A 14127-nucleotide genomic window follows, 5' to 3' on the forward strand; every position below is an offset into this window, starting at 1 on the left:
ATCAATATTGATTGTGCTTCTCATCTTTCCCTCTGTCTTCTTGCTTGCAGGTTTCTATTATGCAGTCTCTCAAACAAAGGAGACTTTTATTTATGGTGTGACTGATTTAACACTAGTGAACTAGTCCATCATTTGCTAATTTGGTCCAGTTAAAAACTGGTCATAGGGAAAAGCCTGGGAATTAAGCTCATTTGGAAACACAACTTCTGGTTTATTTATGACTCGCTCATTTATATCTCCTCTTCTTCTAAAGGATACTTTTCAGGGTGCTGATTTATAGAGGTGGTTCTTTCCAGATTCCTAAATTCTTTGCATAGCCACTTTTGGTTGAGTCCCTTAAGATAGCACATTTGTGCCCCCCCTTCCTTCAGGCTATTATTAAAGCATTTGTAGAGGATCGTCCAAGATTTCCTGCTATCCTGAATTAGAAGGAACCCCACTAAAGAGCCAGGGCCACCATTTATAAAGCACTTACACATTGTATGGCTCTGTACTGACATTTTTACATTCTCACTAATCCTTAAAACTCTATCGGGTAAGTACAATTTGTTTGTTTGCAATTGAGGAGGCTTCAAATTTAAACATTCATTAAACTCAGTGAACATTATGCAGCAAGAAGTGATAGCTACAGGATTTGAACTGGGGTATGCCTGATAGCAGTACAGATCATTATTGTCATCCACTAGGTTCTACGGAGATTTATACCTACACTAAGTCAAAATTCTGAAAAACAACAACAATTTCATCTCCTCCACCCTTAACTTTTCCTTCTCTGCCTCACAAGTTCTTGTAGGCAGGTAGGTGTGCCGCTCCCTATACTTAGCCTCTCCCACGCCTTCTGCAATCTCTCTTTCGCTGCTGGGAGCTTTAAGAGAATGCTACTGCAGCTGGTGAGTGGGCAGATGCAGCCACCATCTGTTCTAAGAGTCCAAATGCGCAGAACTTCGCACTCAGGACCTGGCCCAGGCACCACAGATTCCAGAATCTGCTGGGATCATGGCTAACCCCGCCCCCTCGCGGTGGCGATTGGCTGAACCATTCCTGAGTGCCAGACACGGATTAATGAAGGCGGGTGTCTCCTCTGTGAAGTTAGGGCGAGGCGTCTCTAAAGAGGTAAGACCCGCGGGGGGTGTGTGAATGGGGGCTTCAGTTCTTCCTGCCCGAAGGGTCCTTGAGAAGCCTGTTTGTTTTTCCCGGCGTTTGTCTCCACCCATGCCTTTCTCTCATTGGCCAGGCCCGGTAGGCGGCTGTGCTTCCATTGGCCAGGGGGCGGTGTCTGTCCCTGGCCAGGGTGGGGGCGGGGCCTCCGCCGCGCTGAGCTTGCCCTTGTGTCTGGTGCTCTGTAGAGCTGCCGCCGCCGCCGCCGCCGCTGCCGCCGCCGCCGCCGCCGCTGCCGCCGCCGCTGCCGCCGCCGCCACGGGTGCCTCTGCTGCTACTGCAGCCCGAGCATCCGGGAGCCGTCGCCGTCGCCGCCACAACCGCTGCTTCTACCGCTGCCACCTCCCCTCCCAGGACCCCAAAACACCCTGAGCGCGAGCGGCGGCTGCTGCTTGCTTGCTCCCCTTCTGCCCCCGCCCCTCCTTCCGTGACCTACCCACTCCTTGCAGCCCTCGCCCGCACCTTCTCCAACACCCCGGCATCCCTGCACCACCTGCTCGGGCAGCCCCGGCGGGCTCTGGGACTTGCTGTGAGCGCCGAAAGGAAGGCAGGCTCCGAACCCGTGCCTGGCTGACGGGCTGTCGCGGCTGCACCACCAGCCGGAGGAGGAGAAGAAACTATTTCGCCCACCGAAACCCCATTCTGCGGGTGCTTCGCAGCTGCCGCTTCTGCTGCCTCCAATCCAGTCCGAGGGTTCGATCACCGCAGCGGCGGGGACCGTGCGTCCAGCAGGCGCCGGGAGGACACCGGCGGATCCCTGCACTCTGGTGTCCCACTCACCAGCATCTCCTTGCCCCCTCGTTCGTTCCCTAACCCATTAGAGAAGGGACCATGATTTGGAAACGCAGCGCCGTTCTCCGCTTCTACAGTGTCTGCGGGCTTCTGCTACAAGGTAATCCCCGCCCCGCCGCGGGGAGCATCAACTTCACGCCCATTCCCTATCATCCCCACTCCACCCCATATTTCCACTCTCCCCTTTCAGTCCCCCAGTCCCCGGCGATTTCCACCCCCTCCCCCTACTCCCCGGTGCGGCAGGGGGCAGTGGCAGTTTGCTCCAGCCCCTCGAATCTCTAGCGCTGGCTCAGCCTTGCTCTCCCAGCAGTCAGCCCCTTACGCGGCACCTTTCGCCTTTTCATTCACCTGAGCTTCCTACATTTCTCACTCTCAATCCCCGCCAGCCACCCTCCTCCCCACCTCCCACGCCTTTTGGCTGGCAACTTGTGCCTTCTCCGAACATTATACCCTCCCACCAACCCCCACCAGCCACCTCCCACATCACGCTCCTGACCGACCCTCTCCATCCTTGTCATCTAACCTCCCCCCCTTTCGGGTCGCCTTTCTCTTTCCCCTTCTACCCACCATCATCATATCCGTGTATCTTTAAAAAGTGAGTGAGAGCCTGGGAGCGAGCTACCGAGACGGCGAGAACAGCAGCAGCGGCAGCACTGTGTGCATTGCAATAACATCTCGGGGGGGGGGGGGGGGGGATGTGTTGTGAGACGTGTCATTCACCTAAGAAGAGAGAGGAGACTGTGTCTGGGATTTAAAAAGGAAAAAAAGAAAGAAAGAAAGAAAAGAAAGAGAGAGAGGGAGAACGAAAAGGGGGGGGAGAATAAATCAAGAAATTTAAAAAAAGGAAAGGGGGAGGGAAAAATTAAAACACCCAAAGCCACTTTATCAACAAACCTTTTTTTTTTTTATTAATTAGTCTGTGTAGTTTTCTTTTGCTCTTCTTTCCTTTTCTTTCTTTCTGTTTTTCCTTTTTCTTTAAGCAAAGAAATATATGCACCTAAGCAGTTACTTTACTGCTAAGGGATTTTCGCTTGGATTCCCTTACCTCTCCATCCGCTCTGCTCTCTGCCGCTTCTTTTCGTAATTAATATTATCCTTTCACGTGAAATGCAAGAACCCCTGCGACCGCAGTGGAGGGAAACCGCACAAAACACTGTTATTATGCAAATCACTGGGTTTGGATGCAGAGTGGCTAGGGAACTGGGGTGCACTTTTCCTCAGACCCTCTCTTGGAGGAGGGAGGAGGGGTCTGTGTGGAATGGGAGGACGATGCTGGTTATGAAATGAATGGCAATGTATGGAGTAGGAGTGCATGAGGAGAGCACACTTCGGGTGGTGGTGGAGGCAGAGGCGGCACGCTAGGGCTGGGTGGGCAGAGGCTGTAAGGCAGAAAATTGTTGCTTTTAAGAGAGTAGTAATATAGGGATGTGGCGTGAGTGTGAGATACAGGAAGGATGGATGTGAAATGATGGTCGATCGGATTTTTAAAGCTAGGTGACTCTTATTTCTTGATAAATCTTTGCCCACCTCTAACCCCTCTGTCATCATTTCTGTACTTGTGAGAAAGATAAGTTGATCAAATTTATTTGTCCCTGGGTAAAAGGAATCTGGAAGTAAGACACAAGTAGACCCACAGGCGTGCAAAACCCAATCGGCCTTCGGAGGATTTAAATGAGGTCAATGAAGCATCTTTCAGCAAGTTCTTGGAATGCATCCTGTCTCCTATCTTCCAGGATATAGACAGGGATGTATTTTATTTATGCGTATTTATGAATGTGAAAGAAGAGGTAGTGGACAGAATTCTTCTGAATTAACTAACTGACATTGCAAAGATATTTCTTACAATATTTTACGTGTTTTATGTTGGATGTAAATTTCGGATATATCATGTGCCAGAATCCCTGAGAAAGCTGACAGCCTTCTTCCTGCTTACGCTGCCTCGTCCCATTTCCCACCGTTCGCACCCCCACCCTCTCACAAGTAACCCCGGGTGGCTGACACATTACTTTAGGTTTCTAATCCAGACTGAAACGTGCTCCTAGATACCCCATTTCACCTCTCAGTAACTTGCGTTTCTCAGCTCTGCGTGTGTGTCTATCTGTGTCTGTGTGTGTGCGTGCGTGCGCGCTCCACGCCTGGTAGTGGGAGTGTGATGTGGGGAAATCAGTTAATTTGGTGATTGCGATGAAAATTCGACACCGCTGGATGTGTTTTCCCTGCCAATCTGTGTGTGCTGGCCCCGGCACGTCACTGCACTCACTGCTGGGCTGGTGTGAGAAGATTATTTATTATAGAACATGTGGGCAATGGACTGCACTTGGGGGTCGCCTCCTCTCTGCCTTCAACATTTCCCGTGAATTGTCTATTCAGTGCACTGCAAAATAACTGTCTGCTGGTGTCTCATTCTCTCTTAGCCTGGAGGAGGATTTACTCTTTCTCTACCCAGAGAGATTCCATCAGCTGCATTCTCTTTTATTAAGGACATGGGTCTCTTTTATTAAGTATGTAAACTAATTACTCAAAAAGTGCTGCTATTCACAGCAGACTAGAGGTGGTGGTGGAAGGGGTGTGGGTATGCCAGACAAAATGCACCACTGCAACCAACAGCAGCAGTAGCATCAGGTCCAAATATAATAAATAAATAAGCGTCCTATACAGCAACCAGGGAAAGAGCCCCAACCCAGCAATCTGTGTGTACTTATGAGCATCTTAGATCGGGCCATATTAATACACCAAAGGAGAGAAGAGGATTTAAAGAAAAAAAAAAGAAAAGAACTCAGGGGGGAGGGGGGCACAGAGCATCACTAGATTGTCTTCTCATGTTTATGGCTGCCTCACATTTATCAAACACTGCTCCACAGACACATCACACTTTGCTGATATTGTCAGTTCCTGCTCAAACAAATTGCTCATGCTTTCCTTGTCTTACTCTTGGCTAAAAACATTGCTTCAGGGTTCAGGTTTGTGTTTCTCCCACCACCCTACTGTTTTATTAGGACTTGGTTAGGTTGTAAAATGAAAGCTTTATTTCCTGGACACAGATTAAATACTTAGCAGATCTTTCCTTTCTATGTGCAGGGAGAGAAGGGTGGCGGGGGAACTAGTGAGCAACTGATACTGGCTGGAAGGAGTCTGTTCTGCCTGCTAGTAGTTATGACTAGGCAAATGCTATAGGCAGTCTACAGCTTCTCAATTTTAGCTTTAACAGAACTATAGTCATAGTCTGTCACTTAAGTAATACTATAATCAATTTATTTATCCTTTGTATTATTATCCCCTTTCTTGCACTATGCCTTATTTTAGACAAGAAGACTCATTTGAACATATCTTCTCTGTGTTTTACATTGTCACCAATATTCTGCTTTTTTCTGGGAAGCAAAGCCAACCTTTTGGCTTGTTAATATAGAGTTAATGAACCAGTGGTAACAATCAAGTCACTGATAAAATAAGTTAAAAAAAAAAGTCTTAAATAGTTCTATTTTACAAATCTACCAGCTTGTCTTCAATGGATTCTTAGGAAATGGAGATGGATCATTAGATGGAAAATAAACATGTTTCTGACCAAAGCACAGCTTGGAATGTGGACTTAGATAACAAAATTTGCTTCAGTATTACTTTATGGGGCATGCTTTCTTATTTTCCTCCATCATAGACAGAGGAAAAATCTGGAATAAGGGTAAGGAACAGTTTAGAGGAATGAATTTCTTTAGAAGGAGGCGTGCAAAAGCTTGCCACCTGTAACTAAAACCTCTCTTGGTTACAGAGTAGATCCAGTTCAATTGCTTACCCTGGCAGATGCTATATCCCCTTTCCATGCCTGAGGGAGCACTGCAAAGATGGAGACTGTCTTGTTTAGCACAAGAAAACAGTCCTAGAAAGGGCAAGAAAGAAAGGACAAAATATAACCAGAAAATAGACATGCATAGAGATTTTGTTGAGAACTTTGTTTCCTTTTTAGAGTTAATCTTACAGAAAAAACACATCCAGCACAAATACTGGGACTTCAGGGTTTGGTTCGGTTTTGTCTTGTTTTCCATGAGACATTTTGGTAAATGATTTACTTTGAAGGTCAATTGGACATACAGATTATTACTAACCTTGGTGTATTACATGAACCTCCCCTTACCTTTTTAGAAAGTACACTATGAAGTACAAAATACACCTACATACACTTAATAAAATACTGATAACTTAATACTTCCTAAAAGCACATCTCTCCCATTCATGTCCTTCAACATGTAATAACCTTAGTCTTGTCAAGCTAATTTCTTATGCTGAATGCAGTTCCTGCATTCTTCCCTTTTTTGATTAACAGCTAAAACTTGGAAAAGTAGAATCTGTACATAAGAGCCAATGACTGTGATTTAAACAGTCAAAACCCAGACACTTAGTAATTAAGAAAATCTCCCTGCAAATATGAGGAGTTTCTGGGCTAATTTTCTATCAAGATATGGGAGTATGGAAGCTTACTTCATTGTGTTTCCCCCATTTCTACAACTATTAGAACTATGGGAGCATAATACGACAAAAGTAAGCATCAGTTGAGAGACCTCTTTCTGCCTTCTCCACTGGAGGATCAGATACTTGAGAACTATTTGCCCCACATTTAAATAGTGAGATGCCTTATTTTTTTTTTTTTAAGAAAAAAATTACTTGAATTTTTTAAAGAGCAAATGGAAGTGCAGAAATACTGGAAGACAAAAACTGTATCATGCATTTTAAAGTGGCCTAAAATCAGCATCAGAGAATATCAATTTTCTTTTTAAAATAAGAAACCTATGGGGTATCAGAAGATCAAAACAAGGTTTATTTATTATGAAGAATATAGGGTACATTAATAACATAAATAGACCTATCATATTGACGTTTTATTTAAGAATGCTGACGTGTGTTCCGTGAGACTTATTGAGAAAGAGTCCTTATTTTAATAGGCTCGTTAAACATCTTTGGCAAAATCACCCACGGTGTAACAGCTGGCTGAGTAGGTTGAGGAATCAGTGAGAAGAGAAATCACGAACTGAGGAAGCTGAACTCAGAAGGTGAAGTTATAGTTCTTTGTGGAATTGGCAGATATAGGCTTACCATTTACCCTCTTAGAACAACTCCAGGGCAAAATGATTTTTAAATTTAAGCTTCCTGAGGGCAAGCCCTGACCCTTTGTTACCTGTGCAGTTTTCATATTCTTAATTTAGCAGATGCATAATAAATAGTGTTGGATTGAATAATAGGTATGTCCTAATTAGTTCTGATGGAATTAAATAGTTGCTTCTCTTCATAGTATGTCAGCACTGAAACTTTGTTAAATAATGCTTCAAGAGTTAATTTTAACATTTTGTAGGATGTACTGGTTTAGGAAACTATTTTCTTATAGGAAAGTGTATAGCAGTGGCTCTTGATATACATCTTCAAATGAATATAATCTGATCAGTTGTTCTTGCCATGACGTTTTCCAACCCATCTCTTTTTATTTTCCTTGATTCCAAATCCCAGATATTTTGCATTAGATCAGATCACCAAATCATTTCATGAAAAAAGGGAAGGGCATGATTTAAATTTACTGATTTAACCTAAAATATTTAAAAGGACAAGTTCATTGCCAACATTTTATTTGAAAATGTCAAGCATTTTTGGAGTGCAGTTCTCTAGTATCAAAGAAAGGCATCTTCTGCAAATTCCTTGTGTAAAGAGGTGGGTGAGGATTAACCTAGAGCAGTGGCAGCTGAAGCCCCCTGCTGTGTGATGATGCAAATGGCATCTCAGGCCTAATGTGCTCTGCAGCGGCAGGCGAACACAGGAACACACGAACACGCGGGAAAGCAGTCATGTGGCATGAATGAAATGGGAAGTCTTTTCATAGCTTACAGTAGACATGAACCATCCTTCAGTTTTTTTATAATCATGGATAACCTACAAAGTATTTCTAATCATATGAGCTTATGACAAAGCATAAGAAAGAATGAATACATACTTTGTTTGGAGATTGATATAATAAATAAATACTAATAAAATTATCAGTGCTCATGGGGAATAGTTTATTTTCTTGCAAACTATCAGGGACACAGGCCAGTTTCATGACAATAAATAGCAAAGTTAAAAATGGGATTTCTATGCAGTTGTTTACATGTGTTGGACCTAATAAATATTGGGCTAGGAAATAGTCTGTTATCCTCTTCTTTTAGTAAGTAAGAAATAAGTCCTTTGTTGGTGTTTTGAGTCATTATTTTTATTATTAGAGCATTTCTTGTGTTATGAGAATAGAGTAGTTTTAAAAGAAATAGAAATAAACTGTTCAGGGTATGTTCGTACAGTTTAGCACCATGAGGTAGAATTTTTGTTAACATCAAATCAGTAGAGAATATTTCCTCTCCGGACAATATTATTTATCACAGGCAAAAGCATCAGATAGGTTCCTTAATAAAAGTAATAGTTCTGGACCAATTGTTACAGGCAGCGGCAGCCTATCAGGGAAGCATATCAGATAATAGAAACTAATGTTGCTTTTTTTGTTTTTATTCCATTTGCTAGAGAATTGAACATACTATGCATATTGATTTTTACTCAAGAAATGAGCCCAGTTGGTTCTGTTAATGTGCTCAGTGGATTTCTTTAAACAGATACGAAATTGTTATCATTTTAGAAGTATGTAGTATATTTAAAAATTAGTAAACTAAATATTCTGCTTAATTAGGTGTCAGTTAAATATTAATGTCAAAATCAGAGATATAATTGTTCAGAAAGGAAATATCCCTCAGTCATTCATCTCTCTCTGTACACATATATACAAATTTAAAGTGTACCGTTATTTTTAGGACGGAAGGGTATCTTTATAATTCAGTAAGTACTCAGACTCTGGGGCTCTCAGGGATGAGGTGTGAGGAAAAGGCAAGAGTTTATTTTGTTTGCACTCAGTTGTTTCCTTTTACCCTTTTTATGAGGGTTAAAAAGTGTATTTTTGAATAACTTTTCTTAGGCTTTAACAGTGATTAATATTTCCACTTAAAAACACACAAGCAGGTTTTACAATTTCTGAATTTATGTTAGAGCTGAGCATTTATTCTGAAACTCCTTTCCTGCTTATGAAACTGAGTGATGAGACCCTACTGCTACCTGAAGAGACTCAGGGCTGAGGTTGTAAGGGGATCTGCCTTGGAGAGAGCGATCTATTAATTATTCACATTCTATTTTAGAGGTCTTTGAAGTAAATATTAAGACAGTCATTATTCAACATTTGGGATAACTCTTTGTAAGTCAACAGATAGTTTTTACTTGAATCTTCAAATTATCTTTCAGTCATCTGAATGCTGAATGGGAAACCCCAGTTTAGCCACAGTTATTCTGGGGACTAGATGTTGAAATCATTAATGATTATTTAGAAAATAAAAATAAGGAATCATTTGCTTTGAGGAACATACAATCTTAAAGCTAAGTATGATCAAATAGTGCAAATCACTTGACATTAAGAAAACAACGGTCCTTTTATTGGTCAAATTGATCCCCTAACAATTTATGTATTTGACGATGGTTTATTTACAGGGACTGTGCATTCATTGCTTACCTAAAGTCATCTTTGGGAACTGAGTGGAAAGCACCTTTCCTGACAAGGATGGGCTGCCAGCTGCTAAGTGTATAGCTGTTATATTGATTCAGTGTAATTTATAAAACCCATTAATTTGTTCTTATAAAGAAATATTTTTGGCTTCTTTGCTAAAAGTGTTTGCCTTTAAAAATGCAAGTGACTCCCTTAAGGTTTACTTAAACATCCAGAACTAAAATTTATAGTGTGTAAAATAAATTTTTTACTGTCTTAATGAATTCATATTTTACATTAGCTTGTTCTGTATCCCCTCCGGGGGAAAACACCATGACACCTATATCTTCCATTCATTCTCATGCCTTATATGCCCCCTGCCTTCCAATCTTAAGTAGTAGATGTAGGTCCAAATGAGAGATGATTAGAATATTTGTATTTAAAAGCAAATAAAAAATGTACAATAACCTTGTCGTTTAATTGTCATTCCTTTACTGCTGTCTATTTTATGTGTTGAGGTCTGACTAGTAACTCAACTTCCTTTGCACTCTCCAGGAATATAATATCACCCCAGTCCCGACCATGCTACTAACCTGAAAGACCTATTAGAAGTAATTAACGGGGAGTGAAGGAAGGTTCAAGAAAGGGAGTTTTGCTAAAGCCTGTATGCTGAATACGTACAGACTGGATGATTTTTCCTTTCAACCTCCATGACGCATACCCCAATGTTTTATCAAGAATAAAACACATACAATGTGCTTTTACTTGTTTTCGTTATTGCTATTATTGCATTTTGTGAGAGTTCAACCTCCTTACTTTCATAATAAAAATGGCAAAAAGAAGAGGGAAGGAATGTGAGTCAGCCAGCCAAACACACAGAAACGCCTGGCAAAGCTGACTAAATTAGCATATGCTAGGCTGAGTATTTCCCTCTGTTGTTACATAATCCCTTTCTAATACAGAATCAGTTCTCATACTTAACCCTTTCAGGAGGTTTGGAATTCTCCCACTGTTATATTTTTATTTTGCATTATTTATTTTCTCATGAATTGTGTAAATCATCTACTGAGAGGCTTTTATGTCAAATTCTTTTTTCTCCCCTCTTCAGTCTTTCTGTATACAAATGTTCCATTCTGTGCCCAACTTCAGGATTCAAGAATCAACTTTTCTATAGCTTTCACTGAGAGGATCTAATTAGCATTTTAGGCTCTCTTTACTCATGTGCAGCTTTCTTTAGAAAATGTATTAGTTCTATGAGGTTCCCCTAAGGATTCATAATACTCTAGTTTGTTACATGTACTGTGATATTCAGTGTGCCTTAATTATGCACGTGTCCTCATTTCAAAGCCTTTTCAAGGATCATGTGGGATAGAACAGGGGTCTGGCTGTAAGTTCACTGTCATGTATTAATGTGTAGGTGGTATTCAGAGAAGGATGTTTCTGAAGGCAATTATATATCTATGACTCCAGTATAGCAAGCGGTTACATTCTGCGCTTACTAGTTACCCTGCCAAGGCAGAATGAAATTCACCATTGTGATACATAATACAGTATCTGTTATTTCTAAATAGTTCTTTGCCCTGAGAATGAAATAATGAGTGAAAATGTGTATCCCTTATCTTGAATAGGGATTGTTCCTTTCACTCCCTCGAAATAAGAATCAAAAATTGTTCCTAAATCAATACTCTATTCCCTAACTAGCCCATTAACACATTTGCTATGGTGGGATCTCGAAGTTATGCTGGTTATTATTTGAGGCTATAGATTTTCAGATAGTATTAATTGCTTGCAATCACATGGGCTGCCAAATGTCAGTGCACTGCCAAATCTGAGACGTGATTTTTTTCAGATTTTGATTGGGATGCAATTTGGACAACTGTGAAAGTATATAGGGACATCGAACTCAACACAAGCAGAGAGAGAGACTTTTCTTTTTAAATAAATACTTTATTTGTGGAGGAACGGTTATAAGAATTGGCTCATTTAATACACATTACCATTTATAAAGAGGATATTTTCCTGCATTGACTGAGTTTGAGTGTACTTATATTAACTGTACCCTTTGACTTGTATTCCTCTGAGTAGTATATCATCAGGAAATTTGAGTTTAATTTGTAAATACACTTTTTCTTTCATTTATGGCTATAACAATAAAAAGCAAAAGTTGATATATACTAACAATTTTAACCTTTTATTTTACAACTGCATATTTGAAGCAACATTATTATTAATGATAGCTTAAAAAATACAAGTCTCTAGGAACTTACTGGAGTTTTTGATTAGAAAAATTTTGACCAAAATCTGATGTGTTTGTTTAGACAAAAGAATACTATCTGCCCTTTATTATTTGAAGTTTTATGTCTTCTTAGCTTATGAGAGAACTAAGCATTTTATATTGTCGATGCTATGATCTATATAACCCCTATGCATATTTTTATTATAGCGTTTTGAATGTTTGGTATTTATCTGTTTGCTGTACTGGACTATGAACTCCTAGAGTACAGCGTCTTAGTCTTCATTTTATTTCAAGCACCTAATCTAAGGTCTGGTGTATGTCTTTTTTTTTTTTTTTTTTTTATGCTTTCATCCCACTGATTGATTAGTTCTCTTCCAATCCATTTAATCTTGACACATCTCTTTAATTGGATCCAAATAATATTTAAGTATTTATATTTTAACTGCCAAAATGCCAATACACTATTCTGAATAGAATAAATATTTGCAATGAATTTTCATTTGTATTTAATGTACAGGGAGAAGGTCAAAAAATGGCTACTAAGAAACATAAACAATTCTAAATAATGACATACTTCACAAAAACATTGAATCATTGCTTTCAGTTAGGTAAGCAGTTCAAATTTGCACTGAAAATGTTTGTCTCAGAACTTTGAATCTCCCAGCTTTCTCTGGGCTTCCTAAATCATTGTCTGTTCTACTTACTTAAGATTTCTCTCCCTCACCCCCAAAATATTTCTGAAGATGGCTTTAGGTAAACATGAAACCAAATCATCTTATTGTTCTTCTTAGTGTAGCTGGTATTTCCGGATAAATATATAAACAAAGAGGAATTATAAACTGACCTTGATCTGCCAGATTATCAGTGGGGACTGACCTGCTTTTGCTATTGCCAAGCTGTGGAGTAGACATTCTCTGAGTAGTCTCTGAAGTACAGATCCAGGGTGCATTTTGCTTAATTTAACTTGGGGGAGTTACATCCATTTTATTTAAAAGTCCTTTTAAAGAAAATCCTAAATATTGTGGGGTTTATTTTGTTTGGTTTTTGAGGTTTTTTTTTTAAATGCTTAGTCATACATCCACAATTGAGGACACATGTTTGCTGTGGTTGAATTTGATTTATTTCTCTTTTAGTATTTTGAAAGACAGTGGGAGGTAGGATGGAAATATTAACTGCTCTTTGAAGAGAATTTAAATATAGTTACTGGGAGCTGAACACCAAGGGAGAAAAGGCTTTCTACAATTTTTAGTGACTCTATTTCCACGTAAAGTGTTTTAAGAATGTTTTTTCTTGAAAGTCCCAGTGAAATGTAGCTTTTCTTAAAAGTCATACAGATTTTCTTCAAATTTTAAAAATCAATTTCCTGCTGTCTTTTTGATTTTTGACCGTTTCATGACTTGAGCATCTGAAAAGATATTACCTAGGCTAACTTAAGATTTACCTAATGGCAGGTGTCAAAATCTCTGTATCATCATCATGTAGAAATGCACGTTTAGTAAATAAATATCCAAAGTAGATTAAACTAGTTCAATTTATTAAGTGTTATTGCTACTTTGTGGAGCTGATATTAAGAATTATATTCTCCCATAGCTACTGTGAATACCTAAAATCTTCTTTGTGTTAAAATGTGACTGTCAGTATGATGCAACAGCCACAGAAGAATAACCTAATGTGGCTTCTGTCTGGCCCTTGCTGACTGACTTTCCAGAGCCTAGTGAATAAAAGGGAAGGTAGTTTGGGAAGCAGTTTTTGTTGACTATTTATTTCACTGTTATGGTGCAAAAATATTTTAAGATGTTGATGAATTTTCATTGTATAGAGGATATTCTTATAAATCCATGTTTAGAAATCCATGTAAGTGTAACTACTTAGTATATCAAACATGTGAGGAAGAATTACACCTTCATATTTCTCAACAGATTTTGACATAATGACCCACTCAGAAAGTGAATTTTTAATTTATATAGTAACAAAAGCATTTCAGAACAACATTTTTGTCAGAGTCACCAAATTAAAAACAATATCCCTTATATTCTTCAAAAGAATACTACACTAAGTGTATCATCTTTATAGAAAGATTTGATACTAACTAGCATGAAAAAGAAGTTGTGTCTTCAGTAACAATTACACATCTATTTTTAAAGGTCAAGTAAAATTTATAGATGATAGTTTCATGTCCACTGACTTACTTTTTTTTTAAACATAGAAATGCTACAGATGAGGTAAGACTAGTGGTATTTTGAAACTTCAGTTCTTCGTATCTTTTCACTTGCATGGAATAGCTAAGATAAAGGTATTGATAAAGGGATAAATTTGAGGTGTTTTAGAGATCCAGTAGAGGTCAGTAAGGTCAGATTTACTTTAAGTCTTCGTTTTGCTTTACCCAAATTTACTGTCTACACAAATACAGACT

The 14127-nt window shown here is 39.6% G+C and overlaps 1 protein-coding gene across 3 annotated transcripts in view; it reads left to right on the top strand.

Moving 5' to 3' along the window:
- The first annotated feature begins 1434 nt into the window (after positions 1–1434).
- CADM2 (cell adhesion molecule 2) overlaps positions 1435–14127 on the top strand; it is a 1078599-nt gene continuing 1065906 nt past the window's right edge. For all 3 annotated transcript variants that reach the window (XM_044251154.1, XM_044251156.1, XM_044251155.1), the window contains exon 1: positions 1435–2050. In XM_044251154.1, the coding sequence (XP_044107089.1) occupies positions 1990–2050 (61 nt within the window). In that variant the 5' untranslated portion in view covers positions 1435–1989. The remainder of the gene's footprint in view (positions 2051–14127) is intronic.

Source organism: Neovison vison, chromosome 6, assembly GCF_020171115.1.
Source record: "Neovison vison isolate M4711 chromosome 6, ASM_NN_V1, whole genome shotgun sequence".
NCBI classification, from domain to species: domain Eukaryota; kingdom Metazoa; phylum Chordata; class Mammalia; order Carnivora; family Mustelidae; genus Neogale; species Neogale vison.